This window comes from Cygnus olor, chromosome 4, assembly GCF_009769625.2.
Source record: "Cygnus olor isolate bCygOlo1 chromosome 4, bCygOlo1.pri.v2, whole genome shotgun sequence".
NCBI classification, from domain to species: Eukaryota; Metazoa; Chordata; class Aves; order Anseriformes; family Anatidae; genus Cygnus; species Cygnus olor.
Window position 1 is genome coordinate 6,565,984 of NC_049172.1, and position 20,712 is coordinate 6,586,695.

General features: G+C 40.0%; 2 protein-coding genes across 4 annotated transcripts in view; one reads left to right on the plus strand and one right to left on the minus strand.

The window, feature by feature from the left end:
* Positions 1 to 13,447, minus strand: part of NFKB1 (nuclear factor kappa B subunit 1) — a 58,061-nt gene extending 44,614 nt beyond the window's left edge. The window contains exons 1-2 of one of the 2 annotated variants that reach the window (XM_040555587.1): positions 13,146 to 13,447; positions 1,083 to 1,135 (exon numbers count right to left, since the gene is read on the minus strand). In XM_040555587.1, the coding sequence (XP_040411521.1) occupies positions 1,083 to 1,127 (45 nt within the window). In that variant the 5' untranslated portion in view covers positions 1,128 to 1,135; positions 13,146 to 13,447. The remainder of the gene's footprint in view (positions 1 to 1,082; positions 1,136 to 13,145) is intronic. The other variant, XM_040555588.1, reaches the window with a different exon arrangement.
* A 95-nt stretch (positions 13,448 to 13,542) lies between these two features.
* SLC39A8 (solute carrier family 39 member 8) overlaps positions 13,543 to 20,712 on the plus strand; it is a 61,616-nt gene continuing 54,446 nt past the window's right edge. The window contains exon 1 of one of the 2 annotated variants that reach the window (XM_040555601.1): positions 13,543 to 13,879. The gene's annotated coding sequence lies outside the window, so the exon portion shown is untranslated. The remainder of the gene's footprint in view (positions 13,880 to 20,712) is intronic. The other variant, XM_040555600.1, reaches the window with a different exon arrangement.

A 20,712-nucleotide genomic window follows, 5' to 3' on the forward strand; every position in this document is an offset into this window, starting at 1 on the left:
TACACACATAAACAGTTTCATAAAGTAACTTTCAGCAAAGAACTTCAGAGTTCTCTGCAAATATTCAGGCTCCAATAAGTAAACATTTTGTATCTAGTTTATTTCTGCTGGCAACAGCAATGCCAGCAAAGTTGATGGTAGGGGCAAAATTTCACGAATCTTACATGACTGCACTGAGCTCAGCACAATTTCTAGGCATGCATTTTGCTTACAGGCACTAACAGCTGTTTGTTCAAAAGATATTAGAGGCCAAATTCTGAAAATGTGACCTTAGACGTCTTGCACAAGGCCTTGTTGAGAGCCATGTGAGTTTTCATTTCAACTTCTGTGATAATACCCCACCAGACTACATTCCTTATTCAAATACATTTACAAGCTCTAATGCAAAAAAACAGTATGCCCTGCTTAAATTGCAATTTTTCTTTTGAACACAGACATGTCTTAATCCATTGAAATGTTGTCAAGTATAAATCTTCTACAGTAGAGCAAGCACAAAAGAGAAAATCATCTATTTTTGGAAATTAAAGTGAGTAGAAATGATCTGTTCTTCATTCAGATAAAATTCTCACAATTAAATCATAAAATGACCTAATGAGATCTGGAAGAGTGGCTGAAGAGCCAGACCTTTTGATCTGTGCAAGTGAAGGGACATTTTAGTCATCAGTATGAATGCAAATCTCACCAAAAATGATATAAAGTGGCCTTTTAGGGCATAAGGGGCCTCTTTTTCAGACCATGTCCAATGCCCACAACAGAAAGAATTCCAGAGCAAGTGTCCCAGGCAGATAGGGCATAAAAATGAGTATGGTTTTCAACTGCTTCTTGCAAACAGGCCTGGCTTTCCTTCTCACTTTAGCCATTTCACCGGTGGTGAGGTACTTCACAGATCACGTAAAGACCAGCTTAGAGAAAAAAATAAAAGCTAGATTCCCCTCAAATTTGATTTCTGCCAATAGCTGAATGCATTTAAATTTGCATGTTTTGAGGTCTAGGAAATGACAGGACAGCACAACAGGAAGGCAACACAGAGAGCTAGAACAGAATACAGGGATATTGAAAATACACAAATATAATACACTTACTTGGGGATCTGACACTCCCATAATATAGGGATCTTCTCCTGCCATTTTAAGTCCTGAAACACAAGAAGAATTATCAGAACTCTCATTTTTTTCAAAGTAGAGCAATTGAGAAGGATGAAAACTGTTAGAGCTAAAAGGTCCATCTCTGACCCATCCTGATTTACCTACAACATTAATGATTTCTAAAACACCCCTAAAATTCCCCAGTATTTGCAAGGGTTAGGGACAGGAGATGCTACAGAGAGGGTCTTCCATTGCCTGCTCCCAAGCAACTCAAAACTCCTGACATTAAATTCCCGAAGTCAACATTTACTGCAACTTCATTTAAATTAGGAATTAATTTGTTTCTGTCTTTACCCTGGCTATTCTGTTGTTGGAGTTCAGGCAGAATCATCATCATAGTTCAGCAAAGACAGCACTCTGCATTTTTATACAATAAGACAACATCAGAGCATTAATGAATTAATTAATTGTTTCTTGTAAAGTACTGCTAAATACAAGGTTAGGATCCCCAAGAAAGAACATTCAATACCTTTTTCTTTAAATAAAAAAAAGAGAGTCAAACGTCGACTAACTTTAACAGCTTTATTTCCTGAGGTCCACAAGTGGTTGGCACCAAACAAATCTTTAGTGCTGACAGTGATATATGACTGTACAACGTATGTAACCCCCTCTCACGGGTCTTGCTGGACCAGTGGGAAATTGTAGCCTGCCTTATGCAGGGGACATAATGGAAAGCCAGTAGTAGAACCTGGAATTTTTCTTAGGAATTTTTTAGGTCTATTATAAAAGATAAGTGTTATTTCCCTGTGTGTAAATATTATTGAAAGAATTACAATTTCATTTGTGTTGATCTTACTGAAAAGGGCTCTCCAAGGGCATATCTGAAAAAAACCATAGTGACGATTTCAGGAGACTGATGTCTGCGTGCATGCAGACACCCTAAATAAGGGGAATAAGTAATAAAAGATACAAATGTGTTGCTAGCTCTCATATTCCACTACAGTGAACATGAACCACGTTTTCCAGCAAAGCAAAGCAACCTGTGAAAACCTACAGCCCTACGGAAGAGAGTAGCAAGCAAGCAGTAAACCAGTACAGAAAAACTGAGTCACCATGTACCCTCTACAGGAATTAGAAAGGCAACTATCAAGAAGACAACTGGAATACTTAGGTACTTCACTTTGACAGAGACAAAGCTCCAAAGACAACATAGAGCCACCCATCCCACACAAGCAGAAAATGGAAGAAAATTTTAAATGGTGAAATAGGAGGCACTTAATACACAGATGACTTCTAGCAAAGGTAGTGAAGTGAAGGTAAAAGTATTTTTGAACCTAGAATATAAAAGTGCTTGCTCATTTATAATTCAAGTTTAGACAGAAATATCTACTAGATAATACTCAGTTGCAGTATTTGAGTAAATATTAAATATTTGGTCATAAGATTTCAGCCAAAAATGGGTAGCAGATATAACGAGCAGCCACAGTGGCCCATGCTGTACCTCATTACCTAATACATCAGGACTTCAGCAATATAAACACCAGTCAAGCACTTTGCTTCAGAAGCAAACTATGCACAGCATTATTTTCATGAATAATTTGCTATTATTACCAATCTTTATAGAAAAAAATTAACATCCAAGGCATTTGTAATGAAACCTGCTGTATAGAATGAACTTTACTAAGATGTGTTTCATTGACATCTCAGTTCCATAAAAGAAACAAACAAATATATTGCTTATCATCAAGTGACAAGTTATTGAAATCACTGAATCTGTAATTCAGTTTTTGGCAAACACTTCCCGATTAAAGCTGTAGGTGTTATGGTAAATAACCTGAGGACCTCAACAGCCAACATTTCTTAGGAAGTGTCAGGGTATACCCACTGATGCGCACTGATTAGGTAACAAGAGTGCAAGTGCTGGATCTCTTCTGCACAAGAGAATAAAAACTGGCCCCAAAAGCCTTGTTTTGTGATCTCTTACATTTAATTGCTGTTTCATGGGTCACATAAGCAAAATTGTTTCAAAATACCTAAAATACCTAGATAACAGTAATTACACGTGTTCAGGAAACAAAGCTTCTGAGGAGCCAAGATCAACAGCATCTGCCCACTTCCCAGATTGCTGATTGCATGTTTCTTTGCAAAACTTTCAAACAAAGCATCTCCCAGCTTTAACTTTAAGCCTAACACGATAGATTTCACAACATATGCCACCATCTTTACCCTATTCTGGTTTCTTGGACTGCCTCGCTCCCGGTCCAGCAGAACCCCGTGGAGGAAGGTTTGCACACCTGCTCTGCTTCCTGGTCACATTTACAACGATGTGCTATGTGACTTCAAAGTGGAAAAATACTGCAGAGGCAGTCTTTCTGAAAATTTTTCATTTAAAGACCCCTGATACCAAAATTCAGGCAGAAATGACAGCTACGTCTGTCAGAACCTGTCCTTCAAAATTCACCTGATCAAAACTGTCTTTTCTGTTTTTTTTGGCTAATGCAGTGAACAACAACGTCCCAAGAGCAAAACTGCAGTCACTGGAGATGAGAAGCAGCAGTTAGGTACCTGCATAGTGCCCAGCTGCTGTAGATATGTAGTGAGGAGTTTGTAACGAGATATTAAGCCCAATCTCTCTGGCACCAAAAGCACAGGTGTCTCTTACTTAAGCTCGTTTGTGTTCAGCAGTCAGCTGCAATGCTTTGGGGAAAGGTTAAAGACATTCTCCCTGGCATGACTGCTAAGCCAGTTTAATATAAACATGAGATGATTTAGATGTGCAAATATATGGCTTTGTGTATGTAAACTGACACTCGAGTGCCGTTGCAGGGCCTAGACAAAAATTAACCCAGCAGTTTAAAATGACCCCTCTAAATGACTGAGAGCGCTCTCTGTTTCATTACATGCTTTGTCCTCTTTGAAAGCCAAATGACAAAAAAGTTCCAGGAGTACTACTTCCAAATTAGCATTTTTTTGATTCAGATTTATTTAGTTATCAAATCTCTAACCTTCCTCTTCTTGGAAAAAAAAAAATCTAGGAAGCGTCAATAACATGATAAAAAAGAAAGAGAATCAGACCCAAGCATTAAGGACAGAGCTCAACACACACAGTATAGCTTTTAATTGCCCTCTTCCCTTACGGTGTGAATTTCCACACACCTTCTCTGCGTGCATGAAGTGATAAGATTAGCATCTGCCATGAGTAGCTGTGTTCACTCTCCTTACACAGAGAGCTACATGGGCTGTACTGTGGCTCAGAGATTATTTTTATCCAAGCTATATGCACCTTAGAAAAGTCAGGTCAAAACCACATCTCTCTCATTTGAAGATGACCCAGATTAAAATTGTTTTGTGGAAGTTCATCTTGCCATATATGCCTGGTCCCCACATAATCTCCTGTTCCCCGAAGCTACACTGCGAACTCAAATCTACATTACAAAAAATACCCCTCCACCTGCAGACCACAACCAACCACAACATTCTCCACCCTGGAGATCCTCTCAAGTCTTTCAGATAATGGGGCCCAGGAAACTAAATGTTTCAACTCGCTGTATTTTTAGTGTGACTATTCAGCGATGGGTAAAGGAACCTCAGGTAGCCCCTAGCACGATGGGAAACCCTAATATCCAGCTAAATTTGTTCAAAACCACACAGCTGGGCTTGCAGAGGGAATTTAAGTATGTGTAGGCACATGTGTGCACTTTTCCTTTCTCCCCACAGTGGCTCTTTTTCTTGTGAAAAAGGTTAGAAAAAGAGAAAATAAATTAATAATAATAATAAAAAAAAAAAACAAAAACCAGGAAGATATATGTACATACACATATATGGAAGCTGATGGGATTGCACCAATCTAACCAATCGACCAGGAGAACATAGCGGCAGCTACTTGGCCTCACTGCTCCGCATTAATAACTGCATAACACCAGGCACAAGTAGCCACAGTTGGCAGAACACGAGTTCATTTACTGTTTTCTGAATATTTGTTTTAAAGCCTCATATTGATCAGGCATTTAAATTGGAAATACCATAATTCATGTGGGAACGCTCTTATCCAGGAATGTGATTCCTCATTTCTATTTATCTCCACCATTTGATTTCAGGGCCCTTCTCTGCTGTTCTCTAATGTACACGGTGTTTAACTACCTTTTTTCCCCAAATAAATAAATAAATAAAGATAGGCTTCTCAACCAACTTTTGTTAGCACCCTGATTATTTGGAGGCCAGGTCTTTCCCTCTGTTGTTTCTCTTCAACATTCCAGCCTGAATTTTCCAATAAGGTAAACCATTTTCCTCTTTGATGCCAATATCCAACCTACAAACATAGAATGGGACATTTCCCCTACTACCTTTGCACAGACAAGCATAACCCAATGCAAAATTCTTTGTCAATGAGGAATAAAACTCCAATGTCTGATCCAGATACTAACAGTCCAGTTATTTCAGAAAACATTTCCACTCATCTCACCTGGCAGCTGCATGCCTGTTAAAAAACTAAGACTTCAGATCTCATTCTTTTTTATTTCTACCTTTGTTCTCCTAACACTAGCTGGGATAAAACTTGAACAGTCTGTACACTAACAGTTTGGGATGACTTCTTATTCCTCCCAACAGGAAATAAAATCATTTGAATATTACCCTAAATACCTGCAACACCCCCTGGCTCCCAGCCCCGAAGGAAACTTGAGGTTTAGTCTCCCAAATCTGAACAGTCGTATTTTGAAGTGTGCTACTTGAAGCTAACACTTCGTATGGGACCAGAAAAAAAAAAAAAAAGAGATATGCTTCCTTTCCCAGACCTTCAAAGAGACATGGTAAGCAGGTCTCTACTTTTCACCTATCTTCTTTGAGTCTGAATTTATTTTTTCTTTAATCAGTTTGCAGAAACAAAGGATGAAGTTTCACCAATATCTATCCTACAAAGACTTGCCTTATCATAAGAGGGTGATGCCTGGTGAAAACCTTAACAACCACTCAGCTCTTAAATTCTCTGAGCCAACCAACCAAAATAAAAGCATAAAAACTGATGTGACGTAATACCCATTATAACCTCAGAAAATGAACGCAAAAGACTAGCATTAAGGTATTTGCCTGATGTGTTTTAAAATACAAAGCATCAACTCATTCTTTCTAAAACTTGCCCTTTATTTTTTTAATTAGTTCATCATAAAGATTAAGTTCAGGACAGATTAATATTTTATGGAAGAGGGTTTGGTTATAGCACTGATCAGATTAACAGGGCAGGAGTTAATAAGACAGTCTGTAAAAGGCAGACTGAGGATGTGTGTTTTAGTGGATCATGATCTTTAATACTCAGAGATTGTTACAGTCCTGAACTGGAATTAGCCTGACAGTGTAAAGAAACTTCTATGTTGAAGAACATGTATCTCCTAGGAGAAATTTTTACATACAAGATCTACCTCTTCTCACCTTTTAAGGCTGGGATTCAGAAGGCAAACGCAGCCTCAAAACAAGAGAAACTCAACTATTACACTTAACTGACTTGATATATTTAAAGCACAGTTCTTTCTGCACGTTTTCTAGCAGTGTGTTTTTTCTCTTTAATTTGGCTTTCATTGTAATTTACCTGTTAAAAATAAACTTCAACTGGACACAATGAAAATTCACTGTGGTTTTGCTCTTAGCCTGTTTATTTTGTTTATGCAAAACAGAGAAAAATAAGGATGAAGGAGAGGCAAAGACCTTTGTGTTTTATGTGTATTATGTCATGAGTATATTTGTGCTACATCAGGGCGATGAAACACAGCAGACAATGATGGCAGAGAACTGTATTTTTATGAGGCATCAAGTTTTCTGAAATCTTGTAGCAGCTCTGAAATACTGAGGTAGAAACACTAACAAGACTAACCACCATACTACACATTCTCTACAACGTGTTTCACCTGGTATTGTTCACCTCTCTATTTCTTTCTTTTAGTAGTAACTACCCATCCCTGAGCCTCACTTTTCTATCAGCTGCAAACCAATCTGCGTTCAGACCCGCATTTCCCAAACAGAGACGTAGGGAACGTATTGCACAATACAGACACTGCAAGCTGCTGGGCGAGGGCTGGAACCAGGACAAGAGCTGCAGTGAGATGATTTTGGCTAGAGCAAGAGCAGGCTGCTCGGACAGACCAGAGATACTGATCTCAAGCCTTCATCGCTGCAGTGCCTTAGAGCAGGGGCGCTGCCTCCTCCAAGCTCCTGGACACCTCCTCCTAGCTTATTTCCCTTGTAAACCAGTATTTTCCCGCAAAATACAACCCCCAGGGGCACAGCTCAAGGGCAAAAGCCTTTGGGGTAGAACATAGTCTTAGAGAAGCACGGGGTGGGGAGGGGGAAAGGAAGTTTGAGACCCGCTGTCTTCTGCCTCTGCACAAAATTGTGGCCTGTACATATACAAAGGTCTTCTAACACTTCTGAAAGTGGGGCCATGAACCGGCAACAGTTATGTGAACAAGCTTTATTTTTCATAGCTTAAGCCATGTATGTTCTTCTAATCACTTTAAACCTTTAAGGCTGAATAAAATATGCTTTTCTTAACAAAAATGGGATTTATTTCTGCTAAAAGCGATGTAACAACAGCAGGAATATTGTACAGGCGGGATTCCAAGCAGTTGCTGGCATTTTGAACGCGTATTGTCCAAACCTGCTTAAAGCAGGTCTACACAGCTAGGCTCCGACAGCTGTTAGCTACCAGCATCTCACACTTCTTCCATCATTGCTGCCGTGAGCGGAGCTGCTGCAGAAAAAGAGTTTCCAAGGGATGAGTGTGAGGGAGCTGGGGAGGGAGAGAAAAAGAAGGGGGAAAAGCCCCTCCCAATAAAACAAAACCTTAATACAAAAAAGGTTTTATCAATGGTTATTTTATTTACATTCTCAACTACTTGTTTTGTTTGCCTCCATGATAATAAATTATACTGTTCCTGAAGTCTCTGGGCCAAGGTTAAGACTGGACCAAATATTTATCATTTAGATGAATAATGTCTTGAGGCACATGCATGAAAAATAGGGAAAATGCAAGCTGTAGACATGTACACATTTTCCCAAAGGAGGAAAAAAAAAAGGAAAAAGAAGTGTACTACAGAAAAGCAATCCCCTGGATTATTCAAAACCAGGGGTGATTAACAGCTACAGTGTTCTGCAACATGCCAAGGAAACAGAACCAAAATACTATGGGAACATCAGGCATACTTTCACTCACATTATTGGTATAGATGTCAGACAGGAAAGAAAAAGCATTTTAAAACCTGTGAAAGTAATTGCTGGCTTGCTTGAGCTGAGAAGAAGCCCAAACAATTAATTTTATTTACTTTTAATGGATTTTAAGTCAACAAAATGGACTTAAATTTGAAGTTTGCTTTTAATATTACAAAATTACTAATATTTCTTTGTTTCTTCTCCCATCTATGGCTTCAATACTGGGGGCAGGCAGGCTGTTCTGAGGAAACTGTTCTCAGTGTAAAAATCATCAATGCTCATCAATTTCCGCCAAAGCAGCATATGTAAGCTGTATTTCTTATTTCCCTTCAGCTAATACACAGAGGTATAAGCCAGGAATAAAGATTTCAGTATAAGCTGTCAGTAGTGAGAAAAGGTTTGTGCAGAGGCTTTTTGCTTTGTTGTTACTCACAGACACTACTTTCCTCTGCGGATTTATCTGTAGACTGCTGCAGCAACACTACCTAACACAAAAGCACACTACAGGACCCGTGTTTTTTTTTCCGCTAGTATACCAGCACACATTGCCTCCTCTTGTTATTAATTAGGTCTGCTTATTATTTCCTGTTCCTTATTATTTCCTGGGTGGGACCTGGGAGTTGTGTACATTTTCTCAATTAAAAACTGAAAATATTTTAAAAATTTAACAAAGATTTCAAATATTTTTCAAAGATTGTATTATTGGACAACAGTATAAAAACTGCCAAATGCTTAGGAAATGAAAATGAACACAGGAATTAAAGAGATTTCAAATGAGTGTGATGCTTTGAATCAGAAAATTTTGGTGCAGAATTACTGTAGGAAATCTTGAGTGAGAATTATTGACTCAGCTGACCACTATATTTAAAGAAAAAAGGATAGTGTGAGGAAATGCATTTGGCAAATACTAACTGGTCTATGTGAATGGCTCTTTTATTAAGTATCTTTATGACTGATTTTTTTTTCCAGAAGTATTTTAATCATTTAATAGCAAACTAACATGACAAGAGGAAACAATGATACCCTAAACACAAACTGTTTTTTTTCAGGACACTGTTAGAATAACATTAAAATGTTTTAATAAAAACATATTCAAAGCAATTTAAACCAAAGGAATAAACAGTATTCAAATACAGCAGAGTTTGTTTGTCACATATGTATAATGCTAAGTATATGTAAAACCAGTGAGGTTCGACACAAAACAACTCTACCTACACCGTATTTCAGCCGCACGGGGTGGTAAAGTTACTTGAACTAACCTAAAAATCATGTTAAAATGCTGTTACTGTTTGCTACAGATCAAAAAGAACCACTGAATGTTCTTTAGAAATAGCTCTAGTGCATCCAAAACTGTTCGCCTAAGTCAAATTCTAACTTCAAGAGCACATACGCACCCACTTCATAAGCCTTAAGTGCAATGAATCATCAGTATTGAAGGGCAAACCTTTTCCTTTCTGGGGAGAGGAGAGCTGTGTTTCTCAGAAGCTAGGTAACCAGTAAAGCCAGGATTTCAGAGGTCTGGTTCACAGAAGGTTTGCAGCATCACCAGATATTTTCATATGGGTTCTGGCGTCTTACTGAAGACACAGTCCCACATTTAAAGACCAACAGCTGCAAAAGAGGGCTCAGAAAATAGCACGGGCTGTTACCACTGCAATTACCAAAACAAGTTAAGGGATTCTCAGCATCCCTTTGGTTACAAACAGCCCCTGAAAACACACCATGGCAGAAATGGTCTATGAACTAAGCGACACAGCAGGCAGAACCACCGAGGTAAAACTGAAGGCAGCACCACTGCAGTTATGCCCGAGAGCCCTGCCTTGGAAAGGTCCCAATTCTGCTTTCCTTTTGGCTTGAATCTCCAGCTGCAAAGTGGTCACTAAGGCTTATCGGGTTTGTGTTTTAGAAAGAAATAAAACTCCTTCAGCCTTCATTTTTTACAGTAGGCTATAATGTAACAACAACAACAACAAAAAAAGACTAAACTAATGAGACTTGAAAAAGTCTGCTCACTTTGTTTTTGTCATTTGTGCTAAAATTTGCCCATAAGTGTGCAAGCACAGATAAATACAATCTTCAAAGCAAAGAAACCAAAAACATAAACACACACACCCCCCAGACCTATTTCATCTGCAATACCAGTACAGATTGCTTTAAGGACTGAACGAAATACACAAGTATTTTAGCTTAGCTAATTCTGTGTTTTAAATGAAGGAAAAAAAAAAAAAGTCTGGCACGACTTTTCAAAAGAACTTGAAAGTTGAAAGCGGAAAAAATGCTAGTAGTAGCAACAGTAACTTCCTCCCCACACATGGTCTGTCAGCTCCACCTAAATCCTACACAAAGGATTTTACCTTGAGACCAGAATCATTTGAAACATCTTTCAAGGCCTTACTTCTAAAACTGTCAACAGAGTTTCAGCAGAATAGCTGCTTAGATGAATTCACTGCTGACGATCCACTGGATTATTTCTACACTCAAAATTAGATGCAAACTTAGTGCCTGGCTGACCTAAGGGCACAATTAATGACAGCTGTAATTATGATACTATCAATGCAGAACTTTATAAAAAATTCACAGTTTGTTTACTGGACATCAAATCACAACTTCCACTTGTAAAAATCCTGTGCCAGCTAGAAGTGACCAAGACCTGAATTTCTTTTTCACCGTTTAACCTGAAACTCTCTCTCCTCTTTGCTTTATAATAGCTGTGTTACTTTGTGTCTGAGAGCCAACAAAAAAGCTACCACTATGTTGAAAAAAATATTTAAACCAACTTTAGGCTTTCCTTTAGTTGCTTAAGAAAATGAATTTCCTAAATTGAGACTTATTTGTCTGACAAAAGAGTTGGCAAACATTTACAGCACCAAAAGGTAGGAAGATTTTAGGGAGTATTGAAGAGATCCATGAAAACACAAAACAATTAACCAGAATCTCTGAAAACTGCAGAAAGTTCTAAACAACAGCTGCACCAGAAAGCCTACTGTAAGTTAGCAAATATATACATATATTGTTTTTCCACTCTATCTTCACAGCTTCAATGCAACATTTACCATGCATGCATGTAACTATTAAGGGAGACTTAAGCTTTCTAGTCAGCAGAGAGAATCCCTGACAGTGAAGACTCATGGGCCTGCAGACGTGGTTCCTCTCCTTCCAGTGTCACCGGTGATGATAAGAAGGTAACATGAATCCCTAGCTGCACTTATTTTTGGACCCTGCATGTATTCCTGAGACAGCAGCATGGGAGGGTTTTGGGAAAAGGCAGTGATGAAGAAGAGGAACTTTATTTTTTCATGAAAATCCCCCGAAATATCTATTAATTAGCAAAGTTGAATCAGTGGCATTTATTTGTAGGTGCCCACTACTTGAATCACCTAATGCCACCTCAACAAGGAAGTACATTTACAATTATCATTAAAATGTATTTTAAAAGTGAAATACATAGTAACATTGAGAACAATTGCTATTTTTCAGTAAGTGAGGCAGAAAATTTTAGAACGTGCATAAAAATGAAGTACTGCTCTCTGCTTTCACCCTCCTCACCCTCTCCCAAGATTAACTTTTTTCCTCTCCCAGCACACTTTTACAGCAAACTTTCTGATTCCAGAATACAAACTGCAAAAACATCACAAAGACACTGACTGAACTAAGCGTCTACTGTTATGAAGTTTATCTGCTACAACATCTTTTTTTTTTTTAAAAGACACCCAACGTGACATGAAATGAAACAAAGCCATTCAGTTTTACAACCTTAACTCTATTCAAAGCGCTCTCATTACTCACAAGAGGAAACAATTTCATTTTAATGACTGCACTGTTGATTGACATTTCTTTCTTGAAAAAAAGGGACAGAGGGTGGAAGAAAGAAAAAGGATTTTCTCCTTTCTGCTTCAAAGAATTTAACCTGAAATACTAGCAGGTCTGGCATGTATCTCAGCACTGAGATTCCTTGAAATCTCTACAGCAACCTCTTGAAAACACTCCGTGGCAGATCCTGACAGCAGCATTTCAGCAGGTGTGTCGGTCCAATTAGTGAGCCACAAAAGTTTACAGAACAGAGGGCCTGCCTCTGGATCGCTACAGGCTTCTTTTTCCTCTTTCATTTTCTCAATTAAACTGTAGTCATTTCTGTAGATTACAAAACACTGCAGACAGGATGACGTCTTTGAATGACGTCTGGGCTAATGCTTTCCTCGAATGGGCAGCTACACTCTCTTTTGAAATAATGGGATACTTTGACTAAAATATTATTGCAAAAGCTTCCCAGTACACGGTCTATGGATTCAACATGAATAAAAATGAAGAGCTGTTAAGACTATGTATTTTCAACCCTGCTCTTTGAGCTTGACAGCAGTGGCGTAGCACCTTAAATGCTGCACAGCATAGGGCAGTGAGGGAGAGTTAATCCACTTAATATTAAGTTTCTCTCTGAAAAGAGGATTTCTGAAGCACGAAACTAAACATGCCAAAGACGACAGGCTCCTTAAAGTTTTAAAATCGATATTTCTTTCAAAAACAGTCCTTTAGCAGAGACTTGGGGCATTTTTAGACAGAAAGGTGAAACGCAGTGCCAAGTTACGAGGCTCTCCAGCTTACGAAGCCTTACCCAGCGAACGCTTAGGGGCAACTCGTGCTTATTCGCATGCAATTACCTAGCAGTGCAGTGATAGCGGCCAAGCAGCCAGCAGCTCATCTCTCGGGGAACAAAGCTCCGTTCTAGGCGAGCACGAAGGAAGCCGAGAGCACTTCGCTGCAAGCACGCAGCACCGGCCGCTCCGCTGCCCTACAACCCCCCCAGCCCGTACCTCCCGAGGCGGACAAAGCTCCTCGGAGGTCTCCCACCCCGCACCAACCACTTACCGGGCTGCCGCCTTCCCGATCCGGCGCAGGCACGGCGAGGGCCGGCGCCCTGGGCAGGAACTCCGCCGCAGGAAGCGGGAGGTGCCTCCGGCCCCCGCCTTCCCCTTTCGCCCCGGGGCGGCGGCGACCCCGCTCCGTGAAGGTAAAAGGGTCCCTCAGCGCCGCGCCATGGAGCCTCCCCCCCGGTTCCGCGGACTTTCCCCCCGCCCCAGCGGCGAGGGCAGCCGAGCGGCACCGGCCCGAGCGGCCGCAGCCTCCCCGCCCCTGCCCGCCAGGCTTCCTGGCTGGAAATTCCCGCTGACGCTCACGGGGAGGGAGGAGCGGGGCGGCCGTTGGGCGGGAGCGGCCGTTGGGGGCGGCCGTTGCTGAGGGGCGGCTGGTGGGGGTGCTGCTTGCCCGCCACCTGCCCGCAGGAGGGAGCTGGGAGCGTAGCCTGTGTTTTTTTTTTTTTTTTTTTTTTAGGTATTCGTGTAGTTTTCCGGCGGAGCAAGCGTCCTCGTCGGTTAAAGTCCGTGAAGTAGCACCCACCGTCAGTAACGTGTTAGTTTTAGTACTGCGTAGCTAGGTCTCCCAGACGCATCTCGCCATGGTTGAAGAAAGGCAGCCAGCACCGCGTTTAACTGCTCACAGACATTACGCGAAATAATCCAAACATCCTTTCACTGAGTCTTAAGCCTCCCATTTGCTAAGGGTGAAGAGCATCTCAGATCAACAGCCAGCGTGGCTAACCTGAGGTAAGTTAGTCCAAAAATTCATCAGCACACCAGAGAAGCACCTGTGAGGAGCTCCTGTTGTGCCAGGGCCACATAAGATGAGACCTCAGCAGTTATTTACCTCAGAATTCAATTAGACTAACAAAAAAAAAATCATAAATGATGAGAAAAGTTAAAAAACAACAAATACATGCATACAAGAAAAGCAACACTATAAATGAGATGATGCAACTATTTCTTGTATTGAAACAAGGGACTTCCATCCAGAACAAAAATGGAGTCAAAAGAAACAAGGTGAAATCGTAAGAAACCTGTTGACTGAGTTGAGAAGAAAAAATGTGTGTTTTTTTATTATTATTATTTAAACCAGAGAGTTATTACATTCTTATCTTTAACACCATATATATAATTCAGTCATGTCACAAATGGAGACTGTGCTGCTGACCACCTCCTCTCTGTCCACGTGTTAGCTGATTTCACCCGTAGCAAAGGAGTAAATTCAGATGTCAGTGCTGTGCACTATATCTCTGAGTAGGAATGGAGACATGCTTGTTTGAAATTGGTACTAAGGCTACAGAAAGAAGCTTAGAAATACATAGGATTTTCTCTGCCTCTGAATAAAAGAACTGAAGTCTCATACAGGTTATACACACATACATATGCAGAGACCCATTTCCTGTATTTGTTGCTCTGTGATGTAGGTCTAAAGATGCATTTGTCCATTCCGTTCCAAGTCCAGGTTTTCATGACTTAGCACTTCTGAATGAAGTGTTTTTCCTTTTTAAATACAATACTTCCTGTACTCTTAAGACCTAACATTAATCAGTTCTATGGAAACAAGTACGTTGAAGTAAGCAAAGCAAGTGAGAAGAGAACTGGGCACCAAAGCTTTATAAGAAGGAAGTCTAGATGGATTTAAAACACGAGAAGCATTTCAAAATAACATTAGTTTAAAAGAAAAGATGCCATGTCACAGCTAGTCACAGGCATGCTCACAGAGCAAGACCTGTACAAACAAGTACCAGGAAGCCAGACAAGGTGGAAAAGCTCCAAAACTTAAACAGACTTACTTGGTAGATTTATTTTAAAAGGTCACATTATCAAGTACACAGGCTCAGGTTTCCCTGTGAGATCTGAATCAGCTTCCCCAAACATCTAGATTCTTAAAGAAAAGCCTCTTTCTAAATTATATTTAAAATATAACTTTGTCTTCCTTATAACTCAATATCATAACAGAAATGTTACTGCTATTGAAACTCACAATAAGGTCCGGACTGTAAGTCCCCAGAACACTCTAGATATATAAGTTGTTTTAAAGCACATGATTCTCACCTGAAAAGCCAAGTAAGCTTTCTAATCCTGGTTCCACTAGGGGAACTAGACAGAAAATAAGGACTCAGGTGTGAGCAGTTTGCAATGGTAGACAATGTGGCCACTTTCCTGGAGAACACTGGGCTGCACCTGGACAAGATCAGCTCACAGATGAAGAGCAGGTGGTTAAAGCTCAACCTAAAGGAGGAAACACTTTCATTCCTGAGCTGAGGGAAATGTTAAGAACCATTTCTAGCTACAGTATAGTACAGTCTCTGGTAAGTGGGGAAGTGAATCAGAGGTATGGCTTCCTAATTATATAGTCACCTAGGCTATCTCACTTAATGAAGTTGTATACATTTAAGCTTCTTGATATGGTTTTAAAAAAAAAAAAGGAACATCTAGGAGTTGTGTCTGGTCTTATGTTACTATGTTTGCTCTGTGAGTACATATCCTTTTACAAGGTCAGGTGTCTTTGGCCTTGGATTTTTTTTTAATCCTGTAATTAATACTGTTTCTTCTTAGGAACAAAGCATTATCTCTGAAAACTAGGCTTTTTATTTTTCTTCCTCTAGGGATATCTGAAAACAGATATGCACCCAAGAGCAGCAGAGGCTTTTAAAGTAATTGTTTTTCACTTTAATTGGTATGCCCAAATTAGAAAAAAAAAAAAGTCAAAGTTTCCTGCTTTATTTGCTCTGTTTCTGAGGTACTTATTGGAAATGAGGCAGGATCTTTTTGTTCCTTTTGACCTTATATCTGCGGTCCTGAAACAGGAAGAGATGAGGGAAAATCTAAAATAGCTGCTGAGAGATGCTTCCTTTTAAAATATTTACCTGCCTGTCTTTATTGGCCTGTTAGGCCATGATATCCAGATCCTTTCCTGGTTAATCCACTTTTTATTTTTGACCCAGAAGTTCCAACTTTAAAGCTGATTTGCCTTGGATAGTAGCCAGTGATTATCCAGCACATGCTCCTGTCCTCAGAGAAAGTTATCAGGATTTAGTTAATGTTTGCTGTGAGCTGTGCCATTATCTCCTGTAATTTGAATCCACAAGGAACATAAAAGGACAATACAGTTAAAAATTGTATATATATTTGTATTTTTTTAAATGGTGCTATCATTCTAAGACAAAATATATGCTGAGATCTAAACAAGTAGGCAATAGAAATAGTATAAAAATATCTAAATAGCCAAGGTACATATGCAAAGCCAACCAATTTGAAATGCGGCAAGAGCAGTGTGTGGAGTTAAGTGATGCTGCTAAACCTGCACATGGCAGCATCCACAGAAATACTTAATGTCGTCCGCACTACTTTGTTCTGGTGGATGATGATCTGGCCTCAATTCATCATGTATTTCATCAGCACTTAGATGGGCACGAGCAATACCCTGCAAAATTCAAAACAGCATGGTGTCTCCTGCAGTTACACAAGCCACGTCCCAAATATACTTTTTGCTTTATTTCTGCACAGCTGTGACTCAGATTTGAGGTCTCGTATTGCCTCCAAAGTGCTTAAGATCTGTAGCTGTGCTAAGACTGATGTTCCGGTGTGGTTTGGCTTAAAGTGTTAGAACAGTAGGAGGAGAAAACTTCAGTAGTGAAAAGCTGGAAGGAGGATTTACAGAGTCATCTAGGTTGGAAGAGACCTCCAAGATCACCTAGTCCAACCTACAATTTAGCAGATTTTAATATGAGAACCATGAGGCTGTAGACATGGCTGATGATGAACATAATTCATAGAGAAAGGGGGACTTCAGGAGAGAGTTACAGGTTAAAAAAAAAAGGAAGATTTAAAAGTACAGCAATAATTGTGAAACCTTGAATAGGGTGTTACTAAGCATTTACTTATAAGCACTAATCTGAATAGAAGTGAGAATGAACCTGTATTTCTACGTGAAAGCTAACTTTTGTGCATGAGATACAGATATAGTTAAATAACTTCACAGGTTAGCTTGATCTTACACTCAGTAATGGGAAGAAGATCGTCGTCCTGAGCAGCTGGGAGTTTTAACAGTTTGCATCTTCTATATTTTCTCTTCCAGGATCCTATAGTTTTCTTGCATTAGTAGCTGATAGACACAGCTATTTTTTCATCTTCCATGAAGTAAGCCTGCTAATTTGCTTAGAAAAATAATTTAGTTATAAATACATTAGGTGTTATGGTTACAATCTTAGTTCTGACATATTCTGCTTTGTTTTAACGTACATCTGTTCAGTACTTCATCTAAAGCTATTATACAGCTAGATCGCTTATCATCACTTACCTTCTCTGCTCAGTTCTTTCTGTGTCTGTATGTGATTTTACCTACATCATTCTTAGAATCGTTGGCCTAGCTGCTTGTCGGTATGGCTAAGTAACACCAGGCCTCCTTCCTTCCTTCTCTCCTATGCAGCCTAATAGCAAGGAGCATTTCACAGCAAACCTCTCAGTTACTCTAAAAATGGTGGCTTGTACATTCTGTGTGGCAAGGTAGCAGCCCGCAATGGGGAGCTACACAGAGCACTCTGAAAAAATGCCAGCTGGCTGGATTGCCTGGGCCCTGAAGCTGCTTCCTGCAAAAGGTACGGGCTGCTCTGAAAGCATTGCCTGGGCTGATGATAATTATTTGTCTATGTCAGAGGCTGAGCTGCATAAGAGTGGTGTACAGCAGTACTTATGTACATGTATTCTCAGAACATAAATGGTTGTTTATAGAAATTATTTACGGTGCTATGCAATGGCGTAATAACATAAAGGGCGCTAGTTATCAGAGCCTACAGCAAGGAGAGTCATAGTTAAGAGTTGTGATTTCTGGTAACAGATCTAATAATCTACCAGTCTGTTCTTCAGAATCCAGACCTAGTACAGATTGTGGTTAATCTACTCTTTTATCACTCAGCTATCTTGGCCAGCCCCTGAAAGCAGAAGGATTTTTTTTTGCCGTTTGATTTCAGTGACAGCACGTTCTTACCAGTCCAATGCACTCACTCCCATTTCTTCCCACCTACCCTCCCTATGTTATGAATAATACTGTTCTATGCTCAGTACTTCCTACGTGAGTGGGTCTGGTTTCTCTTCATAGTCTTTTGCATATTGAATGATATATATTGCTAACCTTTATGTGATTATACCTATCAGAACACAGTTCAGGGGCCCTACTGTCTTTCCAAGAAGTGTAGGTTCTTCCCGTTACGTGACTGCAGCTTTGGAACCTCAGCCACATCTCATGCAACTAGCTAATGCAAACGAGAACAGCTATTTGGTTCTTGTTGCCTTTGTCACTTTTTGTTACTAGTTACTTTCATTAAATATATGCTGAGTTTGATTTATGAGGTCTTTTTGGGTTGGGTGTACTGAATAGGACTGTGATTTTAACTCTGTAGAGATAGCAGAATTTAGCTAAGTTGACTTTTTATTACTGCTGTCTTATGCTGTAGTAGCTCTTTAAGGCCCCAGTAGAGGAGAGAAGTTCCAGACAGCTAAGGTCTATACAAATACATAGGGAAGAGACTTCCTCTGCCACAGAGCTTTCTCCATCTAAATATATAATGGAAAACAGATTATGGAAGCACAAAGTGGCCCCTTCGGTGCTATTTGAGCTTGTGCAGCAATTTGCTGAAATCTTCTGCTCAGCTGTTGGTAGAAGTAAGTTCTGATTTCCTGAACTGTTCTGGTTGCAGACTTTAAGCCTCTACCCTAATTTGTGATATTCTTAAAATTCCAATCTTAGAGTCTCTGGATATGTGGAAAGCTTTCTCTCTACTTTTGATGAAAACTGAAGTTTTAAGTTTTTTTTTTTTTTTTTTTTTAAAGTATCAGTATTCAAAAGATGCATTTTTAAAATTCTTGTGATTTACTTTAGGCAAATTCTGTGGTGTTAGCAGACCTTGTAATTTGGTAATGTTGGGGGGATTAAAAACAGTGAGTGGTGAGCCAAGACAAGTCACTAGTGTAATGGATCAGGCCTCTTAAAAATGCGAGATTATAAAAGAATATTTGGAGGGCAGTAGGAAAAGCAAGTTGTCTCATGGATTTGGTTCCATAAAAGCTCTTTTTCTCAGCCTTTGCTCCAGAGCCATGAGGGCTAGAAAGCTTTTTAAAGAATGTATCCTGTATGTAAAACAGCAACATCCGAAACAGTACCAGCGCTATATGCGTTTGTGATGAGATGCAACAAGCTGATGAAAAGCAAGAGGATGTGCCATAACAAGAAAAGGAGTGCTGTGATAGAGCAGGGTTTTGGGAAAAGAGGGGAACCTCAGTCTATTTTCTACTCTGCACAAGAAAAGCAATGAGTGGTAGTAGTGGAGGAAGCAGAGTGTTCTCCATATTCTAGTTTCTTTCTCAGTTCCTCTCTTGATTTCCTGATTGGAAGCTGAAACCGAAGGGGTCTGAGTGATGATGGGACAGTCTTTTATTCTTTCTTTTTCTCTTACGCTTTTTAAGAGCATGGTGCAGAGGACTCTAAGCTATAAATAAACATGCCAGAAGTGATGTGACCAAGTAATCGTGTTGCTGTTTCCAGGCACGTTGGCTTGGACACTGTTGTGCTTGCATAGCCTGCCCTACTCTTAAGGCTAAGGAACCCCGCGCAGTGCTATGACACTGGTGTGTGTACTTGTACAGGCTCAGGGTCTCAGCACTGTGCACTTACAGATCAGGTCTCCACATGAGTTTTCTGACCTGAGGGTAGGGAAATAGAATTGCAAAGTCTCTAAATGCGTCTATTTACCTAGACGTCCAAATAAGAATATGAGACTACTGTTTAAGCCCTTGGGTGTATTTACAGCAACTCTTACCAACTTTTAGCGCTGTGCTGCCAACAATTGGCTGCACCCAAAGACGCTCCCTTAGATAGCACAGTGAAAACTCAGTTCTGCTTGCATTCACATCAAGGGCAAACTCTTGTTGACCTACCTGGGTGTAGGGCTGGTGGCTGAGGAAGAATCTCTGCTTTCCCTACAGGTTTGGAAAACATCCTAACAGTGGGCCCATGTGGCTGCAAATAGTAACTCTGCACAGCATTTGCAAAACTGTTCAAATATTTCTTGAAGCAAGACTTAGCTTTGCAAGCTGTATATAGGTCTGAAAGAAGGTAAAATGGGAGTCATGGTGATTTCATGAATGCTTCTGGGGAGGTCCAGCTGAGCCTACTGGAGTCTGACTGTGGTCTAGCCAGGTTAGAAAAATGTTCTCCTTGTGACAAGGATGCTGTTCTTATTCTAAGGATATAGAACAAAAGTCTGGAGAAATGTTGATCAAAGATATGAATGTTAGATTCTCTGTGCCTCAGATTCTTCCTAATTTTTCCCACAGTTTTTATCTCGAGAGGTGAATGTGCCCACACTATAACTTAAGATCAATCTGTGTGCGCCCTACTTGGACAATTTCTATGGCCCTGCCTCCTATGTCTTGCTCCATCCCATAACAATACTTGGAGGAGGTGGTCGTGCAACTAGAAGACTCACCTGCTATTTGACACAGCAGGTCCTACAGGACCTGCCCAACTAGAAATGTTGGGCACACTGGTATAGTACTTTCTTTTTTTTTTTTTTTCA